At 33.5% G+C, this 16,502-nt stretch overlaps 1 protein-coding gene across 9 annotated transcripts in view; it reads right to left on the bottom strand.

The window, feature by feature from the left end:
• Window positions 1-16,502, bottom strand: part of GK (glycerol kinase) — a 34,962-nt gene that overhangs the window by 12,585 nt on the left and 5,875 nt on the right. For 5 of the 9 annotated variants that reach the window (XM_072027473.1, XM_072027483.1, XM_072027484.1 and 2 more), the window contains exons 2-14: window positions 15,905-15,978; window positions 15,172-15,278; window positions 14,526-14,603; window positions 13,419-13,498; window positions 12,276-12,413; window positions 11,450-11,559; window positions 10,797-10,863; window positions 7,394-7,429; window positions 6,696-6,763; window positions 5,043-5,085; window positions 4,111-4,191; window positions 2,318-2,396; window positions 442-538 (exon numbers count right to left, since the gene is read on the bottom strand). In XM_072027473.1, coding sequence (XP_071883574.1) covers window positions 442-538; window positions 2,318-2,396; window positions 4,111-4,191; window positions 5,043-5,085; window positions 6,696-6,763; window positions 7,394-7,429; window positions 10,797-10,863; window positions 11,450-11,559; window positions 12,276-12,413; window positions 13,419-13,498; window positions 14,526-14,603; window positions 15,172-15,278; window positions 15,905-15,978 — 1,058 coding nt within the window. Of the gene's footprint in view, window positions 1-441; window positions 539-2,317; window positions 2,397-4,110; window positions 4,192-5,042; window positions 5,086-6,695; window positions 6,764-7,393; window positions 7,430-9,655; window positions 9,674-10,796; window positions 10,864-11,449; window positions 11,560-12,275; window positions 12,414-13,418; window positions 13,499-14,525; window positions 14,604-15,171; window positions 15,279-15,904; window positions 15,979-16,502 lie in introns of all 9 variants that reach the window. The other 4 variants (XM_072027471.1, XM_072027466.1, XM_072027478.1 and 1 more) reach the window with 1 other exon arrangement.

Raw genomic sequence — 16,502 nt, 5'->3', positions numbered from 1 at the left:
GAAAATCTTCCAGACCTAGGCCTTTTAATTCAAGTCTCATTCAGTTCCATTGTATAAGGATTGCTTCTTAACATTAAAAAGCTGGTTTCTTTTTAATCTGAATTCCCTCATTTTTGTAATAACCTGTTATCATGACAAACCTTTCAGTGTCCCAAAGCTTCCTGACCCAAATGTTTTCCATGCCCCTCCCCCTCTTTTTTTTTTTTTTTTGGGTGGTGGTGGTGATTAGGATGAGTAGCTGAGTCAGCTAATCCTCCTTCTCCCAGTAGCAGTTGCTGTTTTGAACAAATTAAATACAAAAGAGAAACAGTGGTTGCTTGAAGATACCTCGGAGAATCTTGTATCCAGATACACCAAAGGAAGAAAAAAAAAGTCTGATACCTGTAAGGATTTGTGAAATAATTTAATCTTCCTGCAAATGTAGTTTATTCAGAACCTTACCCTCTTGCACTGGGTTCCCAGTATGGTGCATACAGTCCTGAAAATGCTGGCACAAAGTAGCAGCCATAAGAAGTCCCCACTTCTGCAGCCAGTTTTTCTAATGCACACACAAACAGTCTATATTTAGCAACAACACTTAAAAAATGACACTTAAAGATGTTATTAAATAGGAAAAATATTCAGAATATGTTAGGTAGCTACAAAAGCAATCAAGCCGTGTACCATTAGAATATGCAACTAACTGCAACTCTGCTTCTCTTTGACTAGCTGTCCATATCCAACAATATAAATGGAAGATGGGGCATTGGTGGCTGTGGTAAATGTAAAATCAAACCCCAGAATCATTTACTTGATATTCTGATCTAGATTCTGTGAGGTTTTCAAAGGGTATCCTGTGGGTAAAGAATGTACCTTCAAAGCTTTCCAAAAGGTCACAATTTACTTGCATTTAAGCCAAGGCAAGAAAGTGAAACTGGATCAAGACCAAAGGGAGTTAAGAACTAAATTCCCATTAATTTCAAATGGATTTAGAGTTCTAAAATCTCATCTTAAGAATATAATCACATCCAACTACAAGGAAATGTGGAGTTGCTTTATATCTGAGTAGCAACTTCAGATATCTGAACTCCTCAATATTACAATGTGTAATTTTAAAAGCTGTATTAAAACAGCCAAAACTACAGATGTTATGTGCAGCTCCTTCCTGTAACAAGAAAGGAAAGTAGATTTTTTTTTCAGCTTTTGTAAATTTCTTGTTTGCATTGATCAAAGCAGAGCAATAGACAAGAAAGTTAGGGAAACTGATTCAAAAAGTCTTTTAAAATGGTACTTTCACACAGGTACCACATATAAAGGAATGAAGGGAGAAGGAAGGACATCTTCAGGGAAGAAGAAGCGATGACTGAGACCCACATGATTTCAGCAGCATTGACAAATTAAAGCTCTTGAAGTTCCTACATGTCAAAGATCTAATCAAACTTGTGAAGCCAACAGTGACTATAGTGTTTCAGCAACTGACTAATTCCAGTGACAGTAGCTTATGTTCTATATGGTCTGTCAGGCTTTCTCATAGATTATTGTTTTCTGAGTTTTCCTTAGTCTTTGAATTCTGCTTTTTCCACTTTTCAGTAAGATATCAAATTATTAAAATAAATGTAATGAATTACTTTATAGTCCAAAATCTAGTTATATGAGTCACTTTCAAACTGTTACAGTTGCATGTTTCTGATGTTTTCTCCTTTTTATAAAATTTTGTATATTCCTCATTTTTATGTCACAAACAAGCTTGTTTTAAGTTCAGCTCATGCAGAAAACATTAGCGACCCAAATACTAAAGGATTACTGTGTTCTTAGCCAAAACAGACTGCCATCATCCACAATTCTTTAAGAGACAACTTTGCAAACTGAGGTCTCTGCATCAGTAGATATGAACCCTTCTACATAAATCATTGCATATTTAGAGCCTCAGGTTGTCATGTCTGTGACAGGAAAGAATATGTACAATCTAATATGCTTTTGGTTCTGTAATAGACTTAAACACTCTTGATTCTGGAAAATAATATTGTACAAAACCAGGAATCTGTACGACAGTACAGAATCTTCCTGAGTGCATGCTCAGTAACGGAAAGTTAGCAAAGGGTTTCAAACACCCTTTAGTGATAAGCTGTATGAAATATTGATGAAAAATATCAGTAAGTAGTGATTTCATGGGTGCAAAACAAATTGTTTGAACAAAGTAAAATATATGCATCTTCAGCTTTTCTTTACTTGAATATTTTGAGCTTTTATTCAACAATAAGGCAGTTGTCAGAATTCAAATATCAAGACAGTTGAAAAAAATACTTAAAATTAAAAGCTCCAAATTGCAAATACTCACCTATTTCCTGTGAAGTCTTAACGATACCTAGATTGTCCCTCAGCCAACGAACAACAGCACCAGCTATTGCAACAGATCCCTGAAGGAAATAAAAACACTTGCATGCAATTTTTCCATGGAGGGGAGTTACCTAATTTTGTGAACAATCTTCTTGGTCTCACTAATTTAAGGACAAGTAGATCCAGTAGCCTCAACCTTCTTTTTATAACAAATTAATTTTTTATGCTTTAATTTTAAAGATAAGACTATTTATAGCTAGAGCCTAAGTACAAATGTCCAGAGAGACAGAAAATGTAGGCATTTACATTTGTCAGTTCTCTCTACTGCTTCAACAAATGGCCCTGAATGGTTCCATCACATCACAGATGAATGGCAAGGCTCCCAGCTCACACCACTGTCCAAATAGACTTCTCTACAAGACAGTTTCAAGTCTACTAGACTAAGCTTCAAGTAAACTGGAAGCAGCACTACATTTTCATTCAGAGCCATTGCTATGAGAGAACAGGGGTGTTTTCTAAACAGCTAGCTATTACAGTTATAAAATAGAGGAATGATTAAAACAAAAGGCTGAATGCACATTTCTTGCCTCCTTGCAAAGTGTCTTATCCACTAAATTATAGACAATTCTAGCATGGATGCAGTAGAAGAAAGAGCACTTAATAGCTTCTGTTGAAACTATTTCTTCAGACAGTATCATTAAGGACTTGGAGATGAGGAAGAAGCAAAAGTGCGCATACAGATTTCTGAGCAAGTGGAAAAAAAAAAAATCACTCTCAACACAGTTCCAGTCCTTTCTTCAAGTACCTGGACTAAAACCAAAACAAACCTCTTAGACACCTTCATAAAATGAAACCCCCAAAGTTGCCAGAACATGGCAAATAAAAAGCTCAACTTTCCTAAGGGAAGGAAAAGGAAATGAGCACACACTCCCACATCCTAGTAATTGTAAGCCACAAATTATTTTCCCAGAGAAGAAAATCCTGTGTGTTGTCTTGGTCTATTTGATATGAAAAACATAGGCTCTCTTCAAAAGCTCAATTGCAGCTGACAATTCAGTACACATCTTGAAAATAACTATTAGATCAGGCCCACTGAACAACATAGATGGAAGAATATTCATTCTACTGATCCCAAAGAAGCTTTGGTGCCAAATATGTGCCAAGCGGATCTGTGCTTCAGAAGCAGAGCTTTAGAACAATGAAATCTTGAGTTAGAGTGAAAAATTCAGTTTTCTACAGAATTTGAATATCCTCAGAGCTGTGTGGAGAACTGAGGAACTAAAGGAACTGGAAGTAGGAACTTGATTTTGAGGTAGGCAAAAAGGGCTTTACTGTTTGATGAATCTTGTCCCAGAAATTTAGCTTCGATTTTTAAGTTAGAAGTAACAAACATTTGAATGAAATAAGACAAAAGACATCTAGTCATGTTTTTTGTTAATAGAGGATAGTTGAAACACTAGTACCAGAACTTCCTCCTTTTTAAACCCAATCTTAGTATGAAATTTTATTTGTTTATTTAGTAAAGATTTGGAAGACTGTGTAACTGAAAAAGTGTTTCAGCCATTATGCCAAGAAATGCAATGCAGAAATATTTTTATTAGATTAAGTGATCTAGATCGGAGGTAGATTGGACCAAAACAACGCATAAGCCTTGAGGCACAAAAGATTTAACAAATCGCTATTTAAATTTCTGTGCAAATGAATAATTTCACTTAAGATAATAGAAAGATACTAGAAAACAGAAGTAAAGAAAAACATGTATAACTACAGAAAGAAATAAATTACTGTACTTACTTCTAGTGCGTAACAAACAGGTTTGTCTCTGCCCAGTTTGTAAGCTATTGTGGTTAGAAGACCATGCTCAGAAAACACAGACTAAATAGGGAAAGAAGAAAAGGTGAAGCATGAACACAGGCATAAAATATTTAAACCAGTATATGCAAATGATAATGAAGAAGAGACAAAACCTTCACTTGAAAAAAAAAAAAAGGACATACAGAATGTTTAAGCATAGTAGATATCAATGACTCTACAAAAGTTACATAAGTTTAGTCAGGCATTGGAATGGGTTGCCTGGGGAGGTACCATCCCTGAGATTGTTTAAGGAAAGGTTGGATGTGGTGCTTAGGGACATGGTTTAGTGGGTGACATTGGTGGTAGGGGGATGGTTGGACCAGATGATCTCTTCTAAGGTCTCTTCCAACCTTAGTGATTCTATGATCCTATAAACACCAAAGATAAAACCCTTGGACTGCTGGTTTTAGTTCTCATTTCCACAAGCTGCCTCAGATCTTTCCAGATTCTCTATAGCAAAGAAATGGGGGTCTTCAGGAGATATAGAAAAAGAAGCCTAAGCTCTGTGTTATTTTTTCAACTACTAATACAAAGAAAAACGTGAAAAGAAGAATAGCCAAGATGAGAAACAGAGCATGTGGTTAAGTAACACAAGACTCATCACTTTGTGGATGAGGTTAAGAAACATACACAAGGGAAAAGAAGGGATCTTGCTACAAAAAGTTCATTTTGCAGCTAGGAAATGGAGTCTTACTGAAACACGTTGAACAGATTTTTACTTTCTGTTCTTTCATATTTCAATATTCATTTTTCCTTACCTCTAGCAGTGTAATTGTTGCTTTTAAGTTTATGAAATGTTAATTTATAGTTGTACTCAAGTATTTAAATGAAGATCAATAAAAATAAGTGAAAAATTGAAAAATGCAACTGACCTTCTGACCTGTATTGCACAGCAAGAAACATCCTGTTCCATACCTAGCATGAAAGCAACAAAAAGTTAAAACAAGGATGTTTAAAGGATAAACAATTACTGCAATTCCTGAATCCACAACTCCCTTGTGGAGAATCAAGATACCACTTTTTTTTACCCCTTGAAGTTTATGGTAGCATTAACTTATGATAAAATCATCACTCTCCATCCTCCCCCCCAAAAAAGAATTAAAAACAAAAATTAAATGCAGCCTGAAGCTGAAAAATCTAGATCTACACCTCTTTCCCTGGGTATTTCTTGTATAGTACTTATCAAGGAGCAGATAGGGACGAAAACTAAACATGAATTCATAATGGGTGGCAGTGTTTACTTATTTCAATTTAAGATGATTATGAAAGCCACTTTAGAAAATAAATATTTCAAAACATCAAATTCAAACCTTTAAAGGTGAAAATTCAAGACACTGCATTCCTGCCACAAATAAGAGGGTTTTCTTTAAACATATTCACTTCAAATATTTCTGAAAGTGGCATGTTTCTCATTTGAAGACCACACTACATGTATGTGTGCATACACACATACAAAGATGCAGTTTAATAAAAGGAATACAATAGACTCATAATCCATGTTAATTTATTCCAACTAATTATTAATTCTCAATATTTTTTACACCCTGCAAATCAACAACCAAAACACAGTACTGAGAAAGTTCTCAGTTATATTTGGAGAGAAGAAAGGTAACAATACTACAAATAGGTTAAACATTCTCATCTGATAATTAGCTTTTACCATTTTCTTTATAAGTTTTTTTTTTTTTTCCCAAAGTCTCATGTTATAAAAATATTTTTTATAAAAATACTTTGTGACAATATTGCTTAGAACCATGTTTTTTTTTAATAAAATACAAGGCTACTAACAATTAGATTCGTGTACAAATATAAAAGATAACATGAAGGTTAATTAGCAAGAAATATGGACTAATGTGCAATTAAATCTGTGAAAGTCCAGAACTCTGTATATTCGTACATGCTGTGTTAGGCACGCAATTGTAAATGAAACAGTAAGTCATTTAAGCAAAGAGCTTTTCCTCAAATGAATGTTTGATTACACCATTTGCCTGATTTAACTGATCAGCTGTTTTAAACAAGGGTAACTAAGAGGCTGAGAGCTAGGAAAACAACATTTTATAATCTCCATATTGATCTAGACACAGAATGAAAACTAAGCACAGCAACCTAGAGATTGCCTTTTACTATCTAGCAATACTGTCTGTTTTTTGTCATTGAAGTCTACACAATCTAACCTGCATTGCCCATATTTGTTTAACTTTACCTTACTCAGTTTATATTACACTAGCAACTGCTATAGTCTGTGTTTTGGAGAATTTTAAAATACAAAATCTTCTTTCACACAGAGGTATTTACTCACAATGACTTTGTTCCAAAGTATACCTCACAAACCATTTAACAATTTTCCCTATTTCATTCAGAAGTCAGTACACTGTTTATTTTGTAGGTCAACACAGTCCAAAGGTAGAGCTATTTATGTTGTAACTACAAAAGTATCTGGCAGTTAGGTTGAAAGAGAACATAACACTAAATTTAAAGCAGAACAGTGACCTACTGTTTATCTTACAACTTTCATTATAACTTACGTGTTTTTTGCCTGCCCATCTTGAAAACACATTTGCCCAACAAGAGCAGCAGACTGGTCACCCAAGCACTGAAAAAAAAAATATTTAGGAAATGTCTGCACATGAATCACATCCATGAACAAGTAACATGAATAGATATATTTAACTATGACTCTAACCTATTAGGAGCACACAGGTAATTGAAAGTGAGAAAAAATCCATAGAGATAACCTGTGCTTATTATTACTCTTCCTTTTGTAAGAACTGCAAATTAATCATGTCATGGAACTTATGGTGAACAACTTAAATCAAAATTAAAATTTACTATCTTAATGTAGAAAAAGCTGGGAAGCCCCACATTTCTGGATTATGTATACACTGAATTACTATTATATATAAAGCAGAGCTCGGTTCCATTTTGTTATACTACTCATTTATTTAGAGACTCTAAGTTTCCAGCATTAAAGTTGACAGCTGTATTTGCATAGCCAGGCCTTATCTTATTAATTTACTGGGTTCTTCATTATTAGATTCAACCTCAAAATTTACTTCATGTAAAGGAAATTTACTTCATATGAAGGAAAAAAACCTACAAAACTGGAAACCATGATCATAATTTGTAGCATGATTCACCCTTCTTAAAGCTTTTTCCAGTGAAGAAATGCTCCTGCAGTATCTACCAGATTCCCATGCCAGCATTTTAGTTGAAGTTGACTCACCCCAGAAATTGGTACACCTGTCAAAGCTCCAGATTTCTGAATCACAAAAAGAGAAACAAAAGCTCCATATTAGCTTTTTGTGAATACAAATTTCACGCAATCAAAAATAAGCTAAACTTTTATTTTAATAGGGAGATGCAAATCTTGGATGTAGACAAAACACATGAAAGAAAGGCTAAATCATACAAGAATGGACAGCCACTTAAAAACACTGTCACTAATACTGTAGAAGTTGCTTTATAGTATCCATGTAATAGAAACTGTTGCAGTTTTCAAGACAAAGATTGCAATACAAGACCAACAAACACACAAAAGACCACAAAACCATACAGGTTTTTCACCGAAGGTACAGACCCTCTATGTAAGCCAAATTAAACTTAGTTACTTTAAAGTCTGCATCCCCTTGATCCCTAAAGTCTAGTCTACAGTACTTCAGATTCATCTTCCAATTAACAAAAAAAGTGACTACGAAAAAGCATAAAAAGAATAGAAAAATATATCCCCATTATCCTGTTATAGCCAAACATGAAAGATAACTCAACCCAAGAATAAAAGCAAGGAAAATGTGTAGGTAAGCTGAAAAAAAAAAGGGGCGGGGGAGGAGAGAGAAGAAAAAAGCAAGTTGTGATATCACTGCTGTTTATATGGTATCACATATATATCTATCTATCACTTATGCAGTTAGCATTTTTCCACAATCAGTGCTGAGGTGGCAGAATCATGGTACCTGTCTGGCAAACGGCAGGACCCGATTATCACAGACAATAGTTTAAGCAGTAAAGAGATTTTTTTTTTTAGTATTTTAATGCTTCTTTCAATTCTGATAAAAATCTCTAGTGAGAAACTGAAGACGGCCACAAGATATTTATCAAGGAGAAAGTGTCCTGGAGAAAAACACTTTCTGGTAGGAGCAACTGTTTGTCTAGCAATTTGTTCCATAGAGCAAATGAAGAAAAAAAAAACAACAGATACTTCCCATAAAGACAAATTTCTGGGAGAATAAAACTCAAGTGGGAGAATTAGTAAGAGGAAAAAAAAAAAAAAAAAAAAAAGTAAATCGTGTTAAATTATGTTTATGAAAAGCACAGATTCCAATCCTGAACATAGCATATGTTAACTAAATTTTAGTAACATTAAGATTGTAGTAACATTAAGATTGTAGAAGCTGGAACTCTCTTCTTTTTATATCACTTTAAAGAGAAATGCATTGAAGTTGGTTTAAAGTCGGGGGGAAAAAAAGGAAGTAAGATTTAATGCCTAGAGAAAAACAGAAGGATCACATAAACAGTATGGTTGAGTTGGACTTGAGCTTAATGCAGATCATGCCTAAAATAGAGCAGTAAAAGGTCACAGACTACATGGTCGAGTTGAATTGTACATTGGACTTCAGCTTTATGAAGCTCGAGCCTAAAATTGAGTAGGAAATTTACAGGTATATTTGATAGTATACCTGTATACTACCTCAATAGTTCTAAAGATATTTTTTTTGAAATTATAGTATACAGAAAACCAGGTGCAGTATAACATGCAGCCTGTGTCAAGTTTAAAATGAAAAGGTGCAAAACAATAAAGTGACTAGAATAAAAGTGACTGTGATGACACGCTAGGCAAAGACAGATGCCTCATTTTAAGATACAGCATTTCAAGGCTCATACAGAATTTCTTCCAAACACTACCACATATTTTTTCAGTTGTGTTCTTGCAGTAGGTGTCATAATAAATCTATATCTTGACAATTTTTACCTCTTTCTTTAAAATTGTTTCTTTGTGGAATTGTGAAAATGAATTTTCAGTGAAGCCATGCAAGTGCATTTCCAATCTGATTTTTTAAATTTGTTTTTTAATTCTCATTTCAATTGACTGGAATTAAGGTAATTCATTTTATAGATGTACTAAAAAACCTGGTATGAATCGAATATTTCAGTATAATAGAATGAATATTTGTAGACAGAATGGCTCAGTTTCCTCATTTATAAAATGAGACAGCCAGCATTTACTAGACAGTAGCTGTATTTTTGTGTTTGCTGTGAAAAGAAATATTCAGCAGCCTACAAATTAAAGCAAATGCTTACATAAAGATTACACTTCAGAAGCAACTTTGACATGAGCACCTAGCATAATATCTCAAATTTAGAAATATTTGCCAAATTTATTGGTCTAGAAAGCATGCTTTTACTAATCCTAAAAATCAATGGAAATGCACAGCACCTGAACAGAGTGGATAACATACAGGTGGTCAGCCTAATAGAAGCCTCTACTCACCAGGCTAGGACAGATTTTCTAGTCAGCAAAAGGAAGAATGAGAAAAAAATGGGAGGAAAGGGGAAGAGAAACAGAAGTTCAAATTTAAAGCGACCAGTGACCAGCTATTCTGTTTCAGTTGCCAGGCTGTATCTCGTTTTTCATTACCACATTGCCTAGTATTTCATTTGCCTCACTTATTCAGCTTAATACAGCTCACTCTCATCTGACCATTCACATTAGTAACAGTTAGTAATGATTTTTAGTGGCATCATTTTTGACAGATTAGCAAAAGTACTTAAGTTTCAGGCAAATTAGAATTTCGTTTTAAATAAAGTTTTAATTTGCGTTAATTACAAAATGATTGTATGTTCTTAGTAAGCAATAGGGTAAAATACCATGAAAAAAATGTGAAATCACAACATCTACCTTATCCTATTCTCAAGATTTAAGAATAAATCAGATGTCACTTTATCAGAAGAATTGGTACTACACAAAGTAAACTTAAAACCTCAGGCCAATGATAACAAACCGTGTTTTACTCCTAAGTTACATTCACAGCTCCACTGGGAACAGTGCAATTAGTGTAAGAGTTCACAATGTCATTATTATTATTTTTTAACTGAAGTTCGATGTAAATATACACTGCAAAAGGAGTTTATTAAAAACAAAGGACAAAAAAGCAATCTAAGGTGTCACTTGTGATCTGCTAGTTCATCGAAACTGACCAGATTCTGCCTTCAGTTATATGGGAATAAGACATTACACACTTTGTCCAGTCTTCTTAGATCGTTAAGTAACTTTCACATCTTTTTTTTTAGTTGTACAAGAAGTACAACTACGGTGCCTTAATAACAGCAAGCTCATTACTTTAGATCTACTGATTACACTTTGCAATCTGATGGGTAATTTCTACATTAATAAGTACTTATCTGCAACTTGTCTTATATTTATCAAAAACCTCTCTGATCTTGCTTTGCTTTTTTGACTGATATTTAACTTCATATAATAACACACAGGAGATAATGACTCACAAATCAAACCATACTGGTCTAGAAAAAGCCAAATAATACCAGTCTAAGAAAAGCCATTAGTTTTAATGACAATTCTGTCAATCAATATTGATATATTTTTACAGGATCAACGTCACAAGAAAACATACCATCAGGCCATAAATCTCAGATGAGCTTCGTACTTTTGGAAGTATTTCCATAGGAATATCAAAGAACCTGAACACAATATAAAAGAAGTTATATATATGGTCAGTGACAAATCAGGAAGGATTCTGCATTTATTTTTTTAAATAAATGCAGAATGATTCTTTAAGCTATAAAGAAAAAAAAAGGTAACTTTGATTTCTAGGTTTTAATCCATCACTGTATGTTTCCCCATTTCTTACATAATGTGACACTGAATCAGGGAGTAAAATGAGAAATATTTGAGTATTTTGAAGACGCATCCAAGTCTTTCACATGGGAAGTCTTTGCTCTTCCAACACTATCTTTATAATATTGGTATTAATTGTAACAGACTAAAAATTAAATTAAGAAATAAACAAAATATTAAATGGCATTGTTTTCATGACATAGTCCTCTACTGACAGAAAAAAATCAAGGCTCTGCTTTTGCAATTAATCCAGATAGTGGATTTTGGGCTTAGAGAAAAATTAATTGTAATTATTAATGTTAACAGTAAATACAACAGTAATAACTGACTGTAGTCTCAACAAGAAATTCTTCTATTAAATGAAACAGTCTTTCTTTACATATCACTTACAGAATCTAAAGAACAATATGACTGAAAATCTGAGCTTACTGGCAGAGCTCAGGATCCCAATCCAAGGAATGAATGTTGAACAACATCGTTCTACTGGCATTGGTTACATCTGTACAGTGAACACCTCCATTCTTCCCACCTGTCAAACACTGAATAAAAAAAAAAAAACACACCTATATTAGTCATGCAAAGATACAAGTTTACTTCAACAAATTACAAAAAAAAAAAAAGTAAATTCACGAAGCTTTCAGCTTGGGAGTGGGAAAACTGATAGTTCTGCAACAACTAAAGGGGAAGGCTTAATATAGTGGAATTAAGGCATGGAAAAGATGCTAAGTCCAGCAGTACAATTATAAGGGTACTGCAGTATCTCTTGGATTCTTATGTTGCAAAGGTGGCTAATGCATCTTTCTGAAGTCCAAGTTTTTCAAAAGGCATAAGCAACATTTTACAGAAAGTGGAAAATTACAAATAAGCATCTACAAAACGTAGTGCTATAGAGACAGTACAAGCTTTAATTGAGTTTCTCCAACAGCTTATAACAACATCAATGGGTGATCATTCAGCATAATTTGATACAACACTCCTGCTAGGATCCCATCTCTCTGCCTAAAGTTGTGCTAAAAACAGGCTATATTCAGCAAGTGAACTTGTAGGAGACAAAAAATTTCTTTTTCTAGATGAAGAAAAGTATAAAATTGGTCAGCAGATTAAAATTAAATATTTTTACAAGCAACCTGTAAATACTCAAAATTTGGTTTTGTCCGTGTCTCCAGGAAAAAAATGCTTTTGTTATGAATTTGTGTGGTATAGGAAATGGAAATTCATTTTACAGAAGAGTAATAATAAACTCGTAAGTACATACCCATATAAGCCATGAATCAATAGTCCCAAACATTGCTCTTCCATTATCAACTGCTTGTCTAATCTCTTCTACATTATCCAAAAGCCACCGAAGTTTCACTGCACTAAAGTAAGTGCTAAGTGGAAGACCAGTCCTAAACTGTAAAATCAAAAACAGAAAAAAAAAAAACCACAATCAAAAAAACAGCTTTTAGAGATCATGCAAAGATCTTTTCAACACATGCGACAGTTAAATATAAAAATAGTCATATCAAATGAAAAATCCAAGACTCAAAATCAGACGAATTAAACAAACTTGTTCTTTTAATAAGTATTAAGCATACAATGAATCTGAAAATATCAAAATCAAATGGCTAGTGCACTAATGGACAAAGATCAAAGCTGATCTAAATACAGTACAAAGAGCAAAGACCAAACAGTTGTTTGCAAAAGTCTGGTCTCATCCAGGATATCTCCATGACTAGACAGCAAGTAAAATTGATAAAAATGAGCAGCATGACACAAGAAAGATGGATTTTGTATTCTATTTGAACTTAAAAATCAAGTAAGTTTACATGCTCTCTTATATCCACTTTGTGGCTGAAGGAAAATGCATAAAATATAAAATATTTATATAACCAATCAAGGAAAACATAAATCAAATAATTTCGATACCATTCTTTAGGCATTTATTTTCCAAATTCTTACCTATACTCTTATTAAGAAAAAAAAAAGGGACAAATTTACTTTTCATAAAATATCTCTGCAATTCTCAGACTGGTTGTAACTAAGTTAAATATTATGGCATATGATGAAAAATGATAATATTTCACATCAGTAAATGATTTTTGAATATTTTTCTACTGGATCTTATTTTTTGGTGTGATATGTAGTGAATGGATAGGGAGTACTCAATTAAGTCTTACAAAGGGTTACCCAATTCTCTAGTAAGAATATGTAATGAGTATTATAAATCTATTTTGAGTCTCAGATCAGTATATAGTATTATGCATTTTTAAAAATCATTTTACAGCTAAGAAGGAACTAGAAGCTACAACTGACTTACTTTGTAATGGGGAATTTTTTGTCAAAAAATCCATAAAACGTTATACACTGTAGCAGTAAGTATCCAGCTGCTATTTAAATAGTCTGTAATATCTCTCACCTTAAAAAAGGATTTGTTGTTTCCTGGAATTCTTTTAAGAAGCCTTTCAACTGTTGACTGGGTTCTCAAGTCAAGCCACACTACAAACATGAATAAAATGAATTAATTAAATGATCTAACACACCAATAGTGACATATGTAAGCTGCTTTTACAAGAGCTTTAGAGCTTTTTACCAAGAGCTTTAGAGCTCTTGGCAGTAAATTCCTGTCTTTATTTATTTCCTTTTTTTTTTTTTTAAACACAGCTGAAAGAATACTGTATTGCCATTCCATTTTTAACGCATGTTTGTGGGGGAAAAAAAAAAAAAGCTTGGATGCACTCATTTGATTTAGAACTAATGATTTGAAAACGCAAACAGGATTTTCCACATAACGGGATATATACTTTTCTCTACGATAGTATAAGCAAATGACTAATGCTGCTTACTTTATAGCAGATGAGTGTCATTAAATTGGAAGGTCAAAACAAACAGCAGGTTGATTATTTACTTAACTATGAAAACTTTGAACTGAAGCACTATGCCAGAGCTATCACAGTACAGCTGAAGATAAAGCTGTAAACAACAGAGGAAAATACCCAAGAGTCCTGATCTTGCAATGACACCATGCTAAACTAAACTGCCATAGGCTAAGACAAACAATCTAGACAATTACCATTTCTCAGCTGTCAATCTCAAAAGCCAAGGTAAATTAAAAATACAAATACAAATCAGTATTAACTAAATCTACATAACATGTGTTTCCTTTAAAGTTAAATCAAAGTTAAATCAAATTCTGAAAAATTAGTAATCTTCTTCATTTTAATGGAAGTGGTTGTGCATAAGTCTGGACTTCATGACATGCTAAGGATGTACAAAACCCCTTAGGAACACTGCTTTTTGTTAAAAGACTATTAAGTGATTTATTAAGTTATTAGGTATTAATTAACAGAATAGTCTTTTTTTAATTGCACTTGCATATACAAACACACAGCAGATGACACAGATCTCAAACACTCAAAGAAGTCAGTAGGCTATATCACAATGAGATCTGAAAAGAACTAGGAAAGCATTTTTCTACAACACACTCATTCTACAAAGTTACATATTTAGGAAGTATAGCAGTTACCAATTGCGTTATAAAGAGGTTCTCCAGTGATCTTGTCCCAAACCACTGTTGTTTCCCTCTGATTGCTGACTCCAATGGCTTCAGGACAAAATAGAAAGAAGTATCCTTTTCAGAAGGTTTGTTTTCCTCTTTTTGGGGGTGAGGGAGGGAAAGGAGAGGTGGAGATGAGGGACGAACAGGTAAGGAGAAGAGGAAAGTAAATGGGAAATAAAATGCTTCCAACTTTTTCATGTTACAGTCTAGAAAGATTACTTCTATTAACTGTCGATTCGTCTTTCACTGCTTAACTTACATGCTCTAAATCTTTTTTTTTATTTACCACAAACTGAGACAGCACCAACACTGACAGGTAAACTATTTTTCTCCCAGTAACTCCTAAACATTTTACATTTCAGAATTTCTTCATTCATTGCCTGTCACTATGATTTTGTAAGATTGTTTAAGTCTACTCTGTAGATTTTGCATTGCTGATATACACAAACAGCCTCTTTTCTCATTACTCCTCCCAAACAAATTACTCTCAGTAAGAGTTAACATTTTCTTTGAGGCTAGTGCATACTTTCTCCTTATTGACTTAAAAAATAATCTGACTTGCTCAACTACGAGCATATTAAAGCCATGAGTTACACTTAAGAACTGGGAATACCTTTTATGTTAGTGATGTCTATGTTCAGTTGTTGCAGTTTCTCACAGGTTCTTTCCACACATTCATAGACTGACTTTAAGATTTCCTTTGGATCTTGTTCCACCCATCTTTAATAAACAGTCAATAAAAATGCACATTAAAAAATTACAGTTAGGAGAAAAAAAATCAAGTCTATTCATTTTGACACAATCATAATTACAGAGAATGTTTTACATACCTATAAAAAGTTTAATGATTTTCAAAGCATTTTTAAAGAGTAAGTTGTATTTTCATAGCAAAACTATCTGCAGAAAACAAGAATTTTGTTTTGTTTTATTCCATGCAGAGGGCTTTGGAGCAACCAGTAGGTCAGTTAACAAAATGACAGGTCAAACAAACAAAAAACACCTCAGAGAACAAACTGTGCCATCTCTACGGACTACGCTGAAGAATATGAATAAATTGCAAAAATAACCAGCTTTACCACTTTAAACGAGACTGCAAGAAAACGTGTTAATGATTGGTCAGAGTGAAAAACTAAGTATTTTTAGTTTACGTAACACAAAGCACATACTAGATGCCTAAAATAGTTATATTATGCTATTTTTCCTACCACAGAATCATTTATAGCAGATAGTATGTTCTAAATAGTCATTTTAGATCATTAACTTCAGTTTTGGTCATTCATACACAACAATACATATACTCTACTGAAATGTCCATAAATGAATAAAAAGCCACAGAAAATTCATACCCTTCTTTAGGGAATTTCTGCTGTATCTCAACCTGATGGTGACTCAAGAGCTCCGCTGTTTTTGCATTAAACACCTGGAAATAAATTACACAGTTTAATTTTCTATGAACACAGAAGTGTAAACAACGATAAATAACATTTGTTCTTTGGAATAAATATAGTGAAGTTATAATTGATAGCCACTTTCTCATCTATCAACAACTACAAAAAATATCCATAAGCAGCAATCAGGTATTAGCATTTATGCAATATTTTGGTAAGCTTTGCTGTCAATGATAACTGCTGAAACACTGATATTCAGAAATGTTTTAGTTACATATTAAAATTCTAGAATAGAGCAGGCTGGAAGGGACCTTTAGACACGTCTAGTGCAACCTCCTGCTCAAAGAAGGGTCACCAAGATGCCCATGGATTTTTTCCAAGCAGGTCTTGAAAACCTTCAAGGATGGAAAAAGCACAACCTCTCTGGAACACGTTAAAAGTTAATTTTTCTATTCTATTCCCCAGAAAAGAATTCTTAAAGAGGTCTATGTTCTTCCTTTTCTGTTATCACCTGAGAGTTTACACAGAAAAGCACCACTGTATTTTTTCCACTGTA

The sequence above is a fragment of the Anas platyrhynchos genome, chromosome 1 (assembly GCF_047663525.1).
Source record: "Anas platyrhynchos isolate ZD024472 breed Pekin duck chromosome 1, IASCAAS_PekinDuck_T2T, whole genome shotgun sequence".
Taxonomy (NCBI): domain Eukaryota; kingdom Metazoa; phylum Chordata; class Aves; order Anseriformes; family Anatidae; genus Anas; species Anas platyrhynchos.
Note: the sequence above shows the minus strand (reverse complement) of the source record. Positions and strands in the feature narration are given on the sequence as shown.